This window comes from Apodemus sylvaticus, chromosome 5 (genome assembly GCF_947179515.1).
Source record: "Apodemus sylvaticus chromosome 5, mApoSyl1.1, whole genome shotgun sequence".
NCBI lineage: Eukaryota > Metazoa > Chordata > Mammalia > Rodentia > Muridae > Apodemus > Apodemus sylvaticus.
Window position 1 is genome coordinate 123,415,428 of NC_067476.1, and position 16,150 is coordinate 123,431,577.

At 37.3% G+C, this 16,150-nt stretch overlaps 1 protein-coding gene across 12 annotated transcripts in view; it reads left to right on the forward strand.

The window, feature by feature from the left end:
- Positions 1 to 16,150, forward strand: part of Macrod2 (mono-ADP ribosylhydrolase 2) — a 2,114,706-nt gene that overhangs the window by 40,861 nt on the left and 2,057,695 nt on the right. For all 12 annotated transcript variants that reach the window (XM_052183754.1, XM_052183758.1, XM_052183755.1 and 9 more), the window contains exon 3: positions 11,125 to 11,232. In XM_052183754.1, the coding sequence (XP_052039714.1) occupies positions 11,125 to 11,232 (108 nt within the window). The remainder of the gene's footprint in view (positions 1 to 11,124; positions 11,233 to 16,150) is intronic.

A 16,150-nucleotide genomic window follows, 5' to 3' on the forward strand; every position in this document is an offset into this window, starting at 1 on the left:
GTGGGCTTCAGGATTCCTCCTGTCTTCATCTCCCAGGGTTAGGATTTCAGGAAGTGCCTGCCATATTCAACTTTCTACTTAGATGCTGAGGGTCTCAACTCAGGCTCTCAAGCTTGAGGCTCAAGTACTTTACCTACCGAGACAGCCCCCTCCAAGAACTTCCATCTATTACAAAATGTTCATTGAATGTTCACTGAGTTTTCTTTTCTTTTGTTGTGCTAGGGATAGAATATGCAGGGTCACACATGCAAGGCAAGTACTCTGGATGGAGGTATTTCCAGAATCTTACTTGATTTTTATTTGAGATGGTAATCTCACTCTTCTGACCTTTGACTCATTTTCATCCTTCTTAGCCTTCATAACTGTTGAAATTTATATAGGTCAGCATCACTCGCTTGCTTGCTTAATAACTTTTTATTGGCAGTAAGTGAAATATTTGAAATACAGTCATGAACAAAAGTGGTAATGTTTTTGTTTTTATAGTCCTTACATTTTCCCTAGAACAGGGAATCAGAAGGACAAAGTATTTCAGACTATGTTAAGTGCTATGAAGAAAATAAAATGGCTAATTGGATAGAGTGAGGAGATGACAGTGTAGGTAGGAAAGTAATACAATTCCTTCTCAGGTGCTGGCATTTAACAACTTGGAATTTGGTAATACATGCTGATGGAAATTTGAATAGAACCTAGGGCCAGGTTTCACTTGGGTTGGAACCAAGGGAGAGAAATCTGTGTAGGAGTGTGTTGGGTCTTATAAGGTATAATATAATAATATAATAATATAATATAATATAATATAATATAATATAATATAATATAATATGTGTTGGGTTCTATAAGGTATAATATGCTTAGAGTTCTTTCTTTTCCCCAAGAGCAGTGGAAAACTGTATTGTGGCATAAGACACATTTGCTTTAATAAAAAATACCAGTTAGTTCAGGACCTCAAACAGAATAGAAGGTACTTTGTTATGAACAGCTTAGTGTGAAGTTGGTACCTGACTCTTTTCTACAATGTTGTCTAAAGATTCTGATTCCTTCTATTTTAGTCTTTAATCTACCTGATACAAGGTTGTTATCTGTGTCTATAGTTCATGATTCCCCATTGTCTTCCTGTCCATGATTTTGAGCTTAGATAAAGGAGAAAATGGATAGCAAATTTCTTTGAATCAGAACAGAAAGGGACAGATGTCTTTGGTGTGGGAATGAGCACTATTAATCCTTTTTCTTAGTTTTGATGAACATAGTGCTGAAGATTAAATAAAAGGCCATCTTTTAAAGAGAATTGATACTCTTAAGAGACATCTGAGTGCCAGTGAGGTCAAGAAGCTAAGGAGTCATCTAAAGGATGTACTGAAGATATAGTGGGATTTCTGGTCTCAGAAGTCATAGAAGCATGCACAACATGAAGCATTTGAGAGAGGTTGGAGGACGGGAGAGGCTGAGCTTATACAAAAGGAGAATCAGGATTTTTGGTACTGCTCTCAGCGTATACTGTCAATCCATTTATGTCATACCATTCTTGCTCAGGTTATTGTGACACATTTATGGATTTACTTTAAAAAAAGAATGTTTTAATATATGGATACAGGTAATATATTGGTTTGTGTGTCTTGGCCAGTTAATTTCATATAACCTTTGTTTCATTGATTCATATCAATCAGATTTATTGACAGATTTTTAACAATATTCATTGTTTATGTCCTTTCTTAGATATCTGATACCTTAGTAACATAACCATGAAAACACTGTCCTGTATAATCTTATGCACTGACTAAAAAGCAGACAAATGATACATTCCACATTCTTTTGTTACTGTAAAGCTATCACATTTTTTATTTTATTTTATTTTATTAGAGAAGCACATACATTCTTGAAGGAAACAATTGGTAACTACTGTGGGGTTTCCTTTGAATTGTATTTTGTGTGGATACAGTCTTGGTTTTATGCCACTGAAGTAAAGTCCACTGCTAAAGAGTCTTAAAATCTTATTTGCTGCTACTTATTTGAGTTGTATGCATTTTTTAAAGTTTGCTTTAAAAATTGTATATAAATATGAGCAATGGTTTCAAAACAACTATACAATTTTATGAAACAAGATGAAACACCTAAAAAGTACATTGTTATTTTTTTAGTACTTGGTGGTGATTTAGGGATGCTTATGATTTTATGTATAATTTCTGAAAGTCTGATGCTACTCACATGCAAATCATTGAAGGAAAAGGCAGGGAGCACATTGTCCTAGAGATCTAGGAAGATAAATGTCTAGATACTCTATGAAAATTTGTTTCTCTGAAATATCCTAAAGTTTGGATCTTATAATATTCCTTTGTGATTCAAGATGTACTTATTACCTCTGATCTGATTTCTCTAATAGCACTGATATGTAAGTATGGTTGTGCAGTCCAGCATCACCAGCATCTTGAGCCCAGCTATTCCTTCCTTGTTTGTAGAGCGGTTCAAGGAGATACTTTTGAGTTAGTAAGATAATCGTTTGAACTACCAAGTACAGCAAGTTTTATGTTTTATGAATGAACATGTTCTATTGTTGAAATTCTAGGCACAGTTAAAATTATGTCCATGACTTGAAATGTAGACTAGTAATGTAGAAGAGTGGTCCTTTCTAGTATATTGAAGAATCATCTAAATGCCTTGAGTCCTCCTTGAAGGGATTTTTGTCTGGTTCTTTGGAATACAGTTGGCAAAACTACCTTAAAGATTATAGAACAATAGATAGAAGCTTTAAGTTCAGTGACTTGTGAAGTAGGAAATTAAAAGACCATGTATATACTGTTACCATTTCTATATAGGAACTTGCGTTAATTTGCTATACCACTCTATTATTCACTAAAATATTTTAAATGATTAACTTTAACATCTCTTTTATATTAATCTCTTTATTTTGTTATCCCCCTATGCTGTATCCAATTTTCCTGGCTTCCTTCAGTAAATGAATATTTACCGTGTGCCAGTAATTGAGCTATGGATCTGGAAGAAGTGAGTTATGGAGAAGTCAAGAATTTAGCCTGGAACTTGAGAATCATTTCTACAAGTTGATCTACAAGTTGTAGAGAATCCTCTACAAGTTGAGAATCATTTCTAAAACAAGAATAGTTTGTATAACACATGTAGTAGAGAATTCACAAGTGCTCCTCATTGATACTGCTCCATAAAGGACACATAGGAGGTTGTAATAGGATGAGAACATTTGCAAAGATGTGGAAACTTCAGAGACTGATCTTGGAGGGCAGGGTGATGAGCAAATTATAAGAATAGCAGCAAGACACGCCTGGGCCTGGGGATGGGATGTTTTGATTTCATTGGTTTCTATGTGACAATTCAAGAAGAGAGGGTGAACTTGAGATAGCTTAAAGTAGAATTGGTAGGATTTAGATATTCAGTTGGATATGAGTTAGGAGAATTTAAGTTGTTCAAAATTGTAGGAATCGGGATGACTAATTGGAAGAGTTGAAGAAGATACACAATCTAATAAGCTGTGACTTCTGAAAACTCAGCTGTATTCAGATAAGTAAGGCCCTTCTAATCTGAGAGTGTCTATGGGACTTATCCTTTCTATAGACTTCTCAGCACACAATCACTTCCTCATTGCTTGCTGTTTTAAGCCAAGTTTCTATATTTTTTCATTTTATTCCTATTTAAATAAAGCAGTATGGATTTACAGTCTGCATTACTTCTAATGTATGTAGGTGACATGTGACTCAAAAATTCTACATTACTTGAAACTAAAGAAACAATAAGTGATGTATTCAAGGTTTTATGTGAAAAAACATTTATATATTATTTTAGAATAAAAATAGGAAATGATTGAATGCCTCTCAAAACAAGAATTTATTAGACAAATTAGGATATCTATTCGCTGGGCAGGTAAATTAGGGAGCTCCCATACTTGTCTTGTTGGAATAAAGGGTGATCCCATATTTTCAGCAAAAGTGAACTTTATTGTTTATTTTATAAGAGAGGAGTTGACAAACAACTAGAAATTTCATTTCGTGTGGTATTTTTTGGGACACAGATTCTTTACACCTTATTTCTGTGTTGTATTGCAGGGCATCTAGACTTAGCTGGAAACGTGACTATATTTTGGCTTTATGGAGACCCTTGGTGCTGCCATGATGGTTCTACCTAGAAGGACATTTTCTGCCTTCTTGTTTCTTGACTGTAACATGTGAAGTTGTTGATCACCTTTTCCTTTTTCCAAGTTACATTTTCTTTCTTTCTTTTTATTAGATATATTCTTTATTTACATTTCAAATGATTTCCCCTTTCCTGGATCGCCCCCTCCCTGAAAGTCCCATAAGCCCTCTTCCATCCCCCTGTTCCTCAATCAACCCCTTCTCGCTTAGGGTTAGGGTTAGGGGTATACCTGTCCTGGTATACCCCTACACTGCTACAGTGAGCCTGTCTCACATACAAGTTGATGTTCTTCAGTGTTATGGCTTTGGTCCATTTTCGTTTCAGTTCTACCCTTAATGGCCTCATTCAGGACCACTACCATTTGCCACTTCCTAAACCCAGATATCTAGCCTGAACTTCTGTCTTTTGAGCAAACAATTCATATCTATGAACATTCTATAGGGAACTTGGATCTAACATAAGCAAGACTGACATAGTTGTATTCCTTCCCAATTAACTTCTCACACCTTGCATAGCTTCTCAACAGAGACCTAGGAGCCAGCAAACCCAACCCAGCAGTTTTCTGCCATCTCTCCCCGGAGACCCTAATCATCATAGATATGCTTCTGAGTTATTGTGCCCATCTTTCTTCTCTCCTGTTTTTCGCCACAGTCTTAGTTCAGCCAAGGTTATTTTGGGACCTTCCTTACGCATCTGTTTCTATTCCGGCTCCTTTCCAGTCCTAGTTAATGATTAAATAGGCCATTGACTTTTCTTCTCCTGGCATTTGGTGAACACTGGTTGTATGTTTTAAGTTGTATAACAGCTGTTGTGATTCCAAGTGCAGTTCAGTTAGAAAATTATACTACTAGTACTAAAATATGAGCATTTGTGAATAAAGAGAAACCAAGAATGATAATTGTACTATTTAAGTAATTATCACCATAATATTTAAGGAATTTGGAAGAAAATTAAATACTACTTTCACACAAGTAGGAGCAGTGCACTAGAGAGAAAAGGAATAGGTTTTAGTATTTTCAATGTTCAAGTTAGCATACAGAAAACTGAGTCTAAGTAAAGAAATTTGTTGCAAATATTAGCGCTGTGCAAAGAAAGCAAGAACAAAAAGTCTCTGAACAGTTGATTGATCTGTTCAACCTCTGCTCCTTTAATGTAGTTGGACTCCTTGGGCCCTGCCAAGGCTGCACATAGCAGAAGGCCTTGGACACCACCCCTGTTCTGACAGGTTAGCTGAGTGCAGGTATGTGGCTCACCTGTTTCATTCCCTTTCTGCTGGAGTTGGTTCTTCTGATAGCTATCCCTCATATCTCCACATATTTAACCTGACACCTACTCAACTACCTCCCTGCCCCATCTATTTTCTGAGCACAGTTCATAACTTTATTTTGTTGGTTGCATCACTTCTGGGTTACCTGGTCAGGAGAGATGTTTGAGTAAAGTACATTTTGCAAAATATTATATGCATGGCATAGATGATACAGAGAAGGAATTCTGTCTAAGCTTTTAGATTAGTAATAAACTCTCCTCACATTTGTGATAATGACTTGATTTCTGTTGCTGTAATTTTCCAACCCAATTACCCGGTAAAAGAAATCTCAACTCAATATCATTACAAGCTATAAGCCTAGATTGGGCGGATCTCCCACTACACTACTCTATTCCCATCTATGTTATCCCATATAACTTGCGGTTTCTCCAGGCCACGACCTTCTCTCCCTTCTCTGACAATCCTCCATAGCTCCTCCCTCTTCTCCATCCATCCCTTTCTCCTTCCCCAAACTCTTAGCTCCTCCATCCTCCTCCTGCCCAGTCATTGGCTCTAGCCTTTATTTGAAAAGTTAAGGTGGGGAAAGGTTCACAAGGCACTTGTATACATGATTAACAACTTGTCTGCAGCCCCTTCCAGGAGTGGAATTAGCACCAAAATACAAGCCCAGGGCTATCTGGAAAATTACAGCAACAATTTTCTGTTAATTTTATATACTATTGAGCCCAATCAGTGGTAGGTAGGTCTTCTTTGTCTTGCATATACTCTTCCCTCCTGCCTTAGAGTGCAGGAATCAGGAGGTGCCAGATCCACCCCAGAAGATAGTAAGAGAGGCAACCTGAAGTGGAGAAAAAAAAAAAAACCAACATAATACTTTACCAAGAATCTAACCCCAGATGGAAAAAAAAAACCAAGCCAAAACAACAACAACAACAACAAAAAACCCACAAGTAACCTGAAAAATCAGGACAACATATTTCCTCCAGAAATGACCAATGTCTCAAAATAGTCCCTGATGAAAATGACTTAGGTAAAATTCTTAAAGATTAAATGAAACAGAATGATTAGAAACATGTTCAAATAACTCAAAGGTACAACTATACTCTAAGAGAATACAAACAGCTGGTGAAATTAGAAAGTCAATGGAAGGTATGAAAATAAAATTATATAAAAAAGAAATAAGAAAAATCAAGCTGAAAACTGAAGTGATGATGGAAATGGAGCATCCTGAGCACATCCACCTTCAAAAAAAAAAGACATGCTCTACTAGATATCAAGACACAAATTAATTCATGTGTAGTAATAGTGGCTTAATACCCCACTGTCACCATTAGATCAGCTGTATCACCCCCAACAAACACAAACAAACAAAAACATTGTAATTAAATAACATCACAGATCAAATGAACCTTACGGGTATCTACAGAAGACTCTACCCAAATGTTAAGAATACATATTCTTCTCAGAAACCTATGGATCTTTCTCTAGAATATCACAAATTAGGACTCAAATCAAATTCCACAAATACAGAAGAATTGGAATAATGTCTAGTATTTTATCAGACCACAGTTTATTAAGGCTAGAAATAAATAGCAAGAGAAACTATAGAAATATACAGACTCATGGGGATTAAATTACACCTTGTTAAACGATGAATGAGTCATTGAAGAAATCAAAGAGATTAAAAAATTCCAAGATTTAAATGCAAATGAAAACACAATAGACAAAAACTTAAAATGAAGGCAACCCTAAGAGGGAAGTTTGTAGCTTTAAGTACAATCAAATGCCTGGAGAGATAGCTCCATAGTCAGAATGCTTATTGTTCTGAAGAAAATCAACAACTTTTGGTTTCTAGCAGGTTACAACCACCTGTAACTCCAGGTCTAGGAGATTGGGTGTCCTCTTCTGGTTTCTACCAGCACAACAACTAGTGCCACCACTACCACCACCACCAAAACAACAACAACAAAATTTTTGGATGATGATCATACATGCAAAGTTATAATACTTGCAAGTTAAATGCAAGAATATATCAAAACACCTTCATCAAGTTGACTTCATTTTAGATATATGATCAAAGTTCAACATATAAACATCAATAAATATGATTTGTTACAAAAGTAAACTCAAAGAAATCACACGATCATTTCTATAGATGCTGAAAAGGCTTTTGATTCTAATGTTGCTTCATAATAAAAGTTCCAGAGAGACTAGAAATGGGAGACTCTAACTCCACTTACTAAAATCTATAAATGACAAACTGATGGCAGCCATGCAAAATGGAGAAACTCAGTCTTCTAACGCCAGTAATAAGATGCCCATTCCTTTATCCTTACTCAGTATAGCACTTGAACTCTTTCCTAGAGCACCAGGAAGGAAATAAAACAGATACAAATCAGAAAGGAAGAAGTCAAAGAATTCATATTGACAGAAAATGTGATCCTATCCATAAGAGACCCTCTCCTAGAGAATCCATTAGAAAGACTCCCAGAGCTTTCAGATATTTTCAGTAGTGTTAGACAACAAAATTATAAAAACCATAGCTTTCCAGTGTATCAAAGACTCAGTGAAACAATCCAATTTGTAACAGCCTAAAACAAAACTAAACAAAACCAACCAATCAAAACAAACAAATCTAACCAATGATGTGAAAGACCTACACAATGAAAACCTCAAAATATTCTAAATAAATTGAATAAAGATACTCTTAGGTGGAATGACCTCCCGTGCTCATTGACTGGTTGGATTATATTAGGAAAATGTGAAGGACAAGGTAGATTACTCAGAGCTTGGTTCACTCACTGACCGCAGTCTCAGAGCTGTCAAACTGCAGTGCTCTTCTAGGTAGGTAAGATCTCTGGGCTGCTGAGGTTGGGGTTCAGCCATGGATTTATCTGCTTGGCTTAACCTCCTGCCCTCCTGTAGTCTTCAACTTGTTATTGTCTGTCTCCTTGTCTTCTACAGCTGCCTCTCTAGATTTGTTCCTTGATCTCATGATTCCAGGTTATCTCAGTATTTAAAAATAGATTTTCTCTCAAAATGCTATCTAGCTAGTGCTGTCTGAGTCTAACCTAGACTAACCTAATTAGGGTTGTGGACTCATTCTGGGACCTTTTGTGGGCATCCCTGACCACAAGGATTCAGCTATGGGCTGCAACTGTGTTTGGCTTTTGTTTGCCCTCTAGTTTTTTTTTTTTTTTTTCCTATGCATTTTCCAGGTATACTTTTACTTCCCTTGTAGATAGTTGAAGCTCTCCCTCTATCTCTGTTGGATTGAGAGTGTGTTTCTTAATTTATCCTTCTCATACACTGGTTCAAACAGGAAAAGTCTAGCCTTCATCTTATCCAGAAGTGTTATACATGCTTAAAAAAATCATTGCTATGGGGGTCTTTGTTCTGTCCTTGGCTTCCTGGTCCTTGAAATCTCCATTTAAATAATTTAGAAGAGACATAGTAGGGGAGAAGGTGGCACTACTCAAGGGGTGAGGCTGGACAGTGTCTAAGGGGCACTACAAGCAGTGCATCTTCTCAAGGCGTGAGAGTGGACAGCTGTCACAGACAGCATTGTTGACCAGTGTTTACTCCAAGTGGCACACATGACAATCTCTAAAGGATTTATTGTGCCAGGGCTTTATTTTAGGCAGATCTAATATAGTTTATTTTTCAGTTTCAAGTATTTAGCTTTTAAAGTATCTAGAATAGACAACTTTTACCTGAGGGACATTTTCATATACGGGAGGAGGTTCAGCCTCAGTGTCTTGAAATCCTGCCAGTATTTAGCAACTTAATAGTATTACTGCAAATGCAGTAGTGCATATAAAACACTCCATGAGGAAATAGGGCCTTAACTTTATAGACCTATTTCTGACAAGTAGAGAATAGGTTATGTCTATTGTGTTACCTCCCTAGACAAATACGATTTTGTTTTCTTTGTGAAGTCCTTCTTCATTTAACACCTTCTGACACCTGGCTTCAGTGGAGCCTTTTGCAATTTACAGATTTCATTGATCCAGGTGCTTAATAATTGTCTGCAAAAGCCATAAGGTATTTATTGTAGTCTAGTAAACTTTAACTGAGAATCAGGATTTAAACATTTTAAATCCTAAGATCAGTGACTTATGGGATGTGGAACTCACAGCTTTGTTGTGCTAGGAATATTAACTGAATTGACCTATGGACATGTCTTTGGGGCCATTTTCTTGATTGATGATTAATGTGGGAGGGCCTCGACCACTGTGAGTAGTGCTACTCCTAAGCCGGGAGCCTAGGCTGTTTACGAAAAGTAGCTAAGGAAGCCAGAGAAAGCAGCCAGGTATTCCCTCATGGTCTCTGTTTTAGTGACTGCCCCACCCATGTTCCTGCTTTGAGTTCCAGTTCTGACCTTTCCTGATGATAGACTGTAAGTGTAAGAGGAAATAAAACCTTTTCTCCTTGAGGCAAGGTAGAAACCAAACCAGGATAACTCCCAAAAACAATTTAGGCAGTTTAGGCACTTCAAAAGCTATCACTTTTATCTCTCAAATACTTTAAAATTGCTTGCTCATCTAAGAGTGTTTTAGTGAGTACCTAGCATTATAGTTCTCCCTAAAAATGTTCGTATTGCATACATAGAATTATGAGTTTATAAATGTTTTAAAATATAATAACTTTCTTTTTATATGTAGTCTTTGTGTATTTTAAGATGTCTGTCTATATTTCTTTGGTAAGTAGGTTGACTGTCTTGGAATGACTGACAATTGAAATTAGTATTTCTATCAATTGTGTATCAGGTTTTAGAACAGCTTGTTGACTCTGTGTGTTGGATGAAGCTGTTTCTCTTGCATAGTAACATTGTTCTGTAAAGTGAAAGGGTAAATGTAATGTGGTAAAGCAAAGAGCACATTCACAGGTTTAGATTTTCTAAGAATGGGACATCTTTTTAGACAAAGCAGAGATAAAACTAAATGGTCAAGTAAATACTTTTGAAAGATTCCTTTAAATAAGTGGAAAAAATAGAAATGATTCCCTTCACTGTGTGATGTTTTCTCTCTGTAGATGTGCATCTCTTTTTCCTTATGAATATAATTGAACATAATTTCATCTTCATATGGTATTATCATAATAAAATTGATAAGTGTTAGATTTTAATGGCCAAGGATATTGACCAACGTTATTAAAAACACCTAACTGACCACTGGTATAGGCAGTGCATTTATATTTAAAATAGGATATATAGTGACTAAACCACACCCCTGGTACTTAATTATATTTGAGATTTTCCTTTGTAACCCAGTGGCTCATATTGGCTCTAATAGTTATCCTGAGTAGAAAACAGTTGGTTATTACTGTGAAAAATGTCTCAGTGGGTAAAAACTCTTGCTTTTGCAACATGAAGACCTGAATTTGAATATCCTGAACCGAGACAAATAATCTGATGTGTCTGAGTACCTGTAAGCCCGGTGCCCCTATGGGAATATGGAAACAGAGACAAGAGAATATGCAGAAGCTGTGGTCCAGTTAGCTTGACACATGCAGTGGCATGGGATCCTGTTTCAAAACAAGGTTGAAAATAAGGAGAGATGCCTATGGTGGTCCTGAGACCTCCACACTTGCCCCATGACACACCAATGCATCCACCAACATGAGCATGCAGATGAATATACACAGGAAGTTATTGATTAAATTAGGAATATTTTATTAATAAGTATCTCTTTATATTACAGAAGAAAGTGCTCAGGAAGCACCACAGATGAAGAAAAGCTTGAGTGAAAAGGTTTCTCTCTACAGAGGTGACATCACTCTGCTAGAGGTGGACGCGATCGTCAATGCGGGTGAGTGCTTCACTTTGCTGTATTTTCTTTGCTGTGCTTTGCAACTGTAAAACATTTTCTCTACTGCCTTGGTATAGAAATATTTTTCTTTGTGACTGAAAATATTGAGGATTTATCTTATGTATCCAATTAAAAGCGCTGGAGTACACAAGAAGTAGCAAAGTGTTGTAAAAAACTCTTCAGAAAGAATTTTAGTAGCTAAATGATTACTAGTTTCATGCTTGTGTAATGAGAAGTAGCTCAGTAAGCTTTTCTTTTCTCCTGTGTAAGTTCTAAAGATACAGTTAGATTATATCCGCCAAAAGAAAAATGTGGAGAACTTATTTCTTAGGTTTCAAAATCTCACTTGTTTGTAAGTTTTTATTTTTATTATAAAATGCTATTTCACTGGCATATTTTAATGTTTAGTTTTCTTCTTTGAACACGGAAGGAGATATGACAGATGCTGTTCACATTGCTCTTGCCTCCTGTATATTTTCTTGTGAAGTTATGTATGAAGAGAATGTAGCAGTTGGGAGTCTATAACTATTAATAAAAGGAAATTATGATTTGCACTTTAGAAAGGTAACCCCCCTTTGTAGGTTGAAAGTGTCAAACAAAAGTAGGTGTAGACTTAAATAATCTCAGTCTTTAATCTCAGGGGCTCCTCAGGCTACGCGAAGAGGATGGTGGACCTGGAGAGCTGAAGAGAATTTCTTTATGGATCCAAAAAGGTCCAGAAGCGAAGGGCTTTTCTTTTACAGGAAGGTGAACACATACAGAAAGGAGTGGCTGTGGGGAACTGAATGGTGGCATGTGGTTGCTCTGAGGAGCCATGAGAGAGTCGTGTGTTTTCATTAATCATGGTGACTCAAAATGCAGGAGTTTAGAACCAGGAGAAAAGATACACTTAAGTTTGGGTGGGTCAAATACCCAGCCTTAACCAACCTGAAGGAGAAATGGAGACAGGAAGTTCAGGTTTGAGACAACAGGAGGAGAATTTAGACTGCCTGTGTCTGAACTCAGCAGAAGCTACAAGATGGTCTCTTTTGAGTTTTCTGTAAGCCAAGTAGGAGAGTGCTGATTTACTGTTAGCTGTCTCTCAAAACATGAAAGGATGGGCAGGATATCCTGACTGCCATGGTTTTCCAAGAGTTCAGGGTTCAGATAAGTCTAGTACTATCTCAGTTGGTAAGTAAATTCACACAGTTAGTGGGAAAATGCCTTGGAGGGGAGCAGAGTAAGGACTGGAAGATGCGTATTCTACACATGGAGAGTTCTTGGGGTCTAGCCAGAAGGCTGGAAGTCTACTGAGTTGTTCTTCCTTTTTTTTTTTAATTTTTTTATTCGATATAATTTATTTACATTTCAAATGATTTCCCCTTTTCTAGCCTCCCCACTCCCCGAAAGTCCTGTAAGCCCCCTTCTCTTCCCCTGTCCTCCCACCCACCTCTTCCCACTTCCCCGTTCTGGTTTTGCTGAATACTGTTTCACTGAGTCTTTCCAGAACCAGGGGCCACTCCTCCTTTCTTCTTGTACCTCATTTGATGTGTGGATTATGTTTTGGGTATTCCAGTTTTCTAGGTTAATAACCACTTATTAGTGAGTGCATACCATGATTCACCTTTTGAGTCTGGGTTACCTCACTTAGTATGATGTTCTCTAGCTCCATCCATTTGCCTAAGAATTTCATGAATTCATTGTTTCTAATGGCTGAATAGTACTCCATTGTGTAGATATACCACATTTTTTGCATCCACTCTTCTGTTGAGGGATACCTGGGTTCTTTCCAGCATCTGGCAATTATAAATAGGGCTGCTATGAACATAGTAGAGCATGTATCCTTGAGAATTGGGCATCAGTTGCTCTGTAAAGGACCAACTCTGTCATAATCAGTTTTCTTTTTCTTATAATGGCTCTTTGATTCCTCTCTCCTGGGATACTTCTGTCACCCTTTAGAGATGTCATTTCCTATCAAAAAGGAGGGTGGATTTTTATCTCTACCCAATCTGGCTGTCTTCTTTTGGTTTGATTTTTGTCCTTTTGTCACCTTAAAGACTCAGATCTCTATACATAGACTCCTCGTTTGTTTGTTTTTGGTGGATCTCAGTTTCAAGTTGTTTTCCTCTAGTCTGTGGGGCCTATGAAGAAGTCAGGGCCTTAGAAACTATCTCATGAACACTCTTGTTTTAGTTAGATATCCCTGTGGTTAGCAAGTGATCAATGACTTATTATGCCGGAATTTTTACAAATGTAAGGACTTTAATTCTAAAATATTTAAGATTTAAAAGTTTATTTATATATTTATTTTGTTAATTGAAGGATTTAAAAGTTTTAATAAAAGTACTACCAACATTCCAGTGCAAAAGATGGTATCTTGTTACTCACAGCTGATTCTTCAGCCCCAGCTAACCAAAACCACAGAATCTTTACAATCAAAACATGGCCACTGTAAGAGTGTTTAATCTTCCCTCTGAAATTTCACAAGCCAGGCCTCCATCTTTTGCACTGTTCTTAACATTGTCTTCTAAGCTCCTACAGAACTTTCCACCGAGCTCTTAATATTCTAATGGCTTTTCTAGCTCAAAGTTCCAAAGTCCTTCCACAGTCCTTCCCAAAACATGGTCAGGTTGTCATGGGAATACCCCACTATGTTGGTACCAATTTGTCTTAGTCAGGGTTTCTATTCCTGCACAACATCATGACCAAGAAGCAAGTTGGGGAGGAAAGGGTTTATTCAGCTTATACTTCCACATTGCTGTTCATCACAAAAGGAAGTCAGGACTGGAACACAAGCAGGTTAGGAAACAGGAGCTGACGCAGAGGCCATGGAGGGATGTTCCTTACTGGCTTGCTTCCCTTGCTCAGCCTGCTCTCTTATAGAACCCAAGAATTCCAGCCCAGAGATGGAACCACCCACAAGGGGCCCTCTCCCCTTGATCACTAATTGAGAAAATGCCTCACAGTTCGATCTCATGGAGGCACTTCCCGAACTGAAACTCCTTTCTCTGTGATAACTCCAACCTGTGTCAAGTTGACACACAAAACCAGCCAGTACAAATGACATACTTGTTCATTTATAATGGCTCTTAGAACCATCTTAAGATCTTTTTGAGAATTGGGCATTCTTATTTTTAAGGTTCTGTTCTAAATCATATCTGATATGTATTAGCTTATTGCCCAGCTTTTCACCAGCAATACTTGGAATCTTAGGCTTCCATTGAAACCATCTCACCAATAGTTACCATAGCCTCTTCTTTTTCTCCTTATTCTTGATTCTGTGAACTCCTTTCAGTCCTTGTTTTCTTTCTTTTTATATTGGAGCAGTGTATGTGTGAGTATGTGTGTGTGTACACGCACCTACATATGTGCAATGCATGAGTGGGTGTGAAGTCTAGAGCTGCCTGCTCTTCCTCTTTTGTTCACCTTATATTTTAAGGCAGGGTCTTTTTCTGACCCTGAAGCTCAACAATTTGGCTATACTAACTGGCCAACAAGCCTCCCCGTACTGCACATACTTGCCTTCCCTACCATCCTGCTGTGTAGATCTAAACTTAGGTCCTCCTGCTGACTCAGCAGACACTTTGGCAGCTGAGCCATCTTCCCAGACCTGGTCCTTGTATTCTTTGTATATAATATTATTGGTCACTTCATTTTTGAACATTGATTTTCTTTTTTACTTCATAGGCATATATATGACCAGACTGAGCTCACATCCATGGCCTTCATTTCTTACTCAGAGTATAGCAGGAGTGTCCTGAGTACTTTGTTTGAAACCTCACTTACTCTTACATGCAGACAAAAATGACCATATTCGTGTTGCTTCTCTGTTTAGTCTGCCACGTTTAGTGTCTTTACAGCCCATAAGGATAATGGTGAATATCTCAGTGTTTCAGATGTATCTTGCTTCAAAAATCTTTCCCAAAGATAATTCATTCTCCCCCTCTTTTCTAGTCTTCCTTCTCTCCCTTTCTTCCTCCTTCCCTCACTTCTTTATCTAGTTATGTAGAAGAAAAAAAGTGCTTATCAGTCAGGCTTAGACAAATACAAATAATACAGAAAACAAAAGTTAAATTTTTTTATTTGGACTTCATAAATTTTACTTGTGATTGTTTTGACTGATAGTGGAATAGTTTCTTCTGCATGTACAGGTGGGATAGATGTTGTAAAGAAGACAGGCTTGGATCCAGACAGACATGGTTCATTGTATGAAAGTATATAGTATGTATTCTTGTTGGAAATACAAAGAGAGTATGTAAAGTAAAATTTTAAATTTATTTTTATTTCATTCCTGTGACAAATAAATTAAAAATTTGAGATAGAAAGCAAGTTTTAGGATCCATAACTATGTTATTTTACTTTTAAAAACACTCTTTGGGGCTGGAGATATGGCTCAGAGGTTAAGAGCACTGATTGCTCTCCTAGAGGTCCTGAGATCAATCCCCAGTAACTGCATGGTAGCCCCCAACCATCTGTGGATCCAGTGCCCTCTTCTGATGTGTCTGATGACAGCAACAGTGTACTCATGTACATAAAATAGACAAATCTTTTTTAAAAAACTGATGTTCATATAGTGTGGACACAGTTATTTATACTTTGTCTTTTTTCATTCATGAGGTGGAGGATATATTTGCTCCCTTGTTTTAGTGTAATTTTCACTTGATCTTAGCCAAATGGCTGAGAAGGGATTAGCATAATTTTCTGAATTGTATTTTGAGAGAGGTTTGGAGATGTACCTACCCTAAATCCTCAGGCTCCTGCCTTTCTTCCTCTTCCTCTTCCTCTTCCTCCTCTTCTTCTCCTCCTCCCCCTCCTCTTCCTTTTCTTTCTCCTTCTGCCTCCTCCTCCTGCACCTTTGAAATTTTCTTTATTTACATTTCAAATGTTATCCCCTTTCCTTGTTTCCTGTACAACCCCCCCTATCCCATTTCCCCGTCTC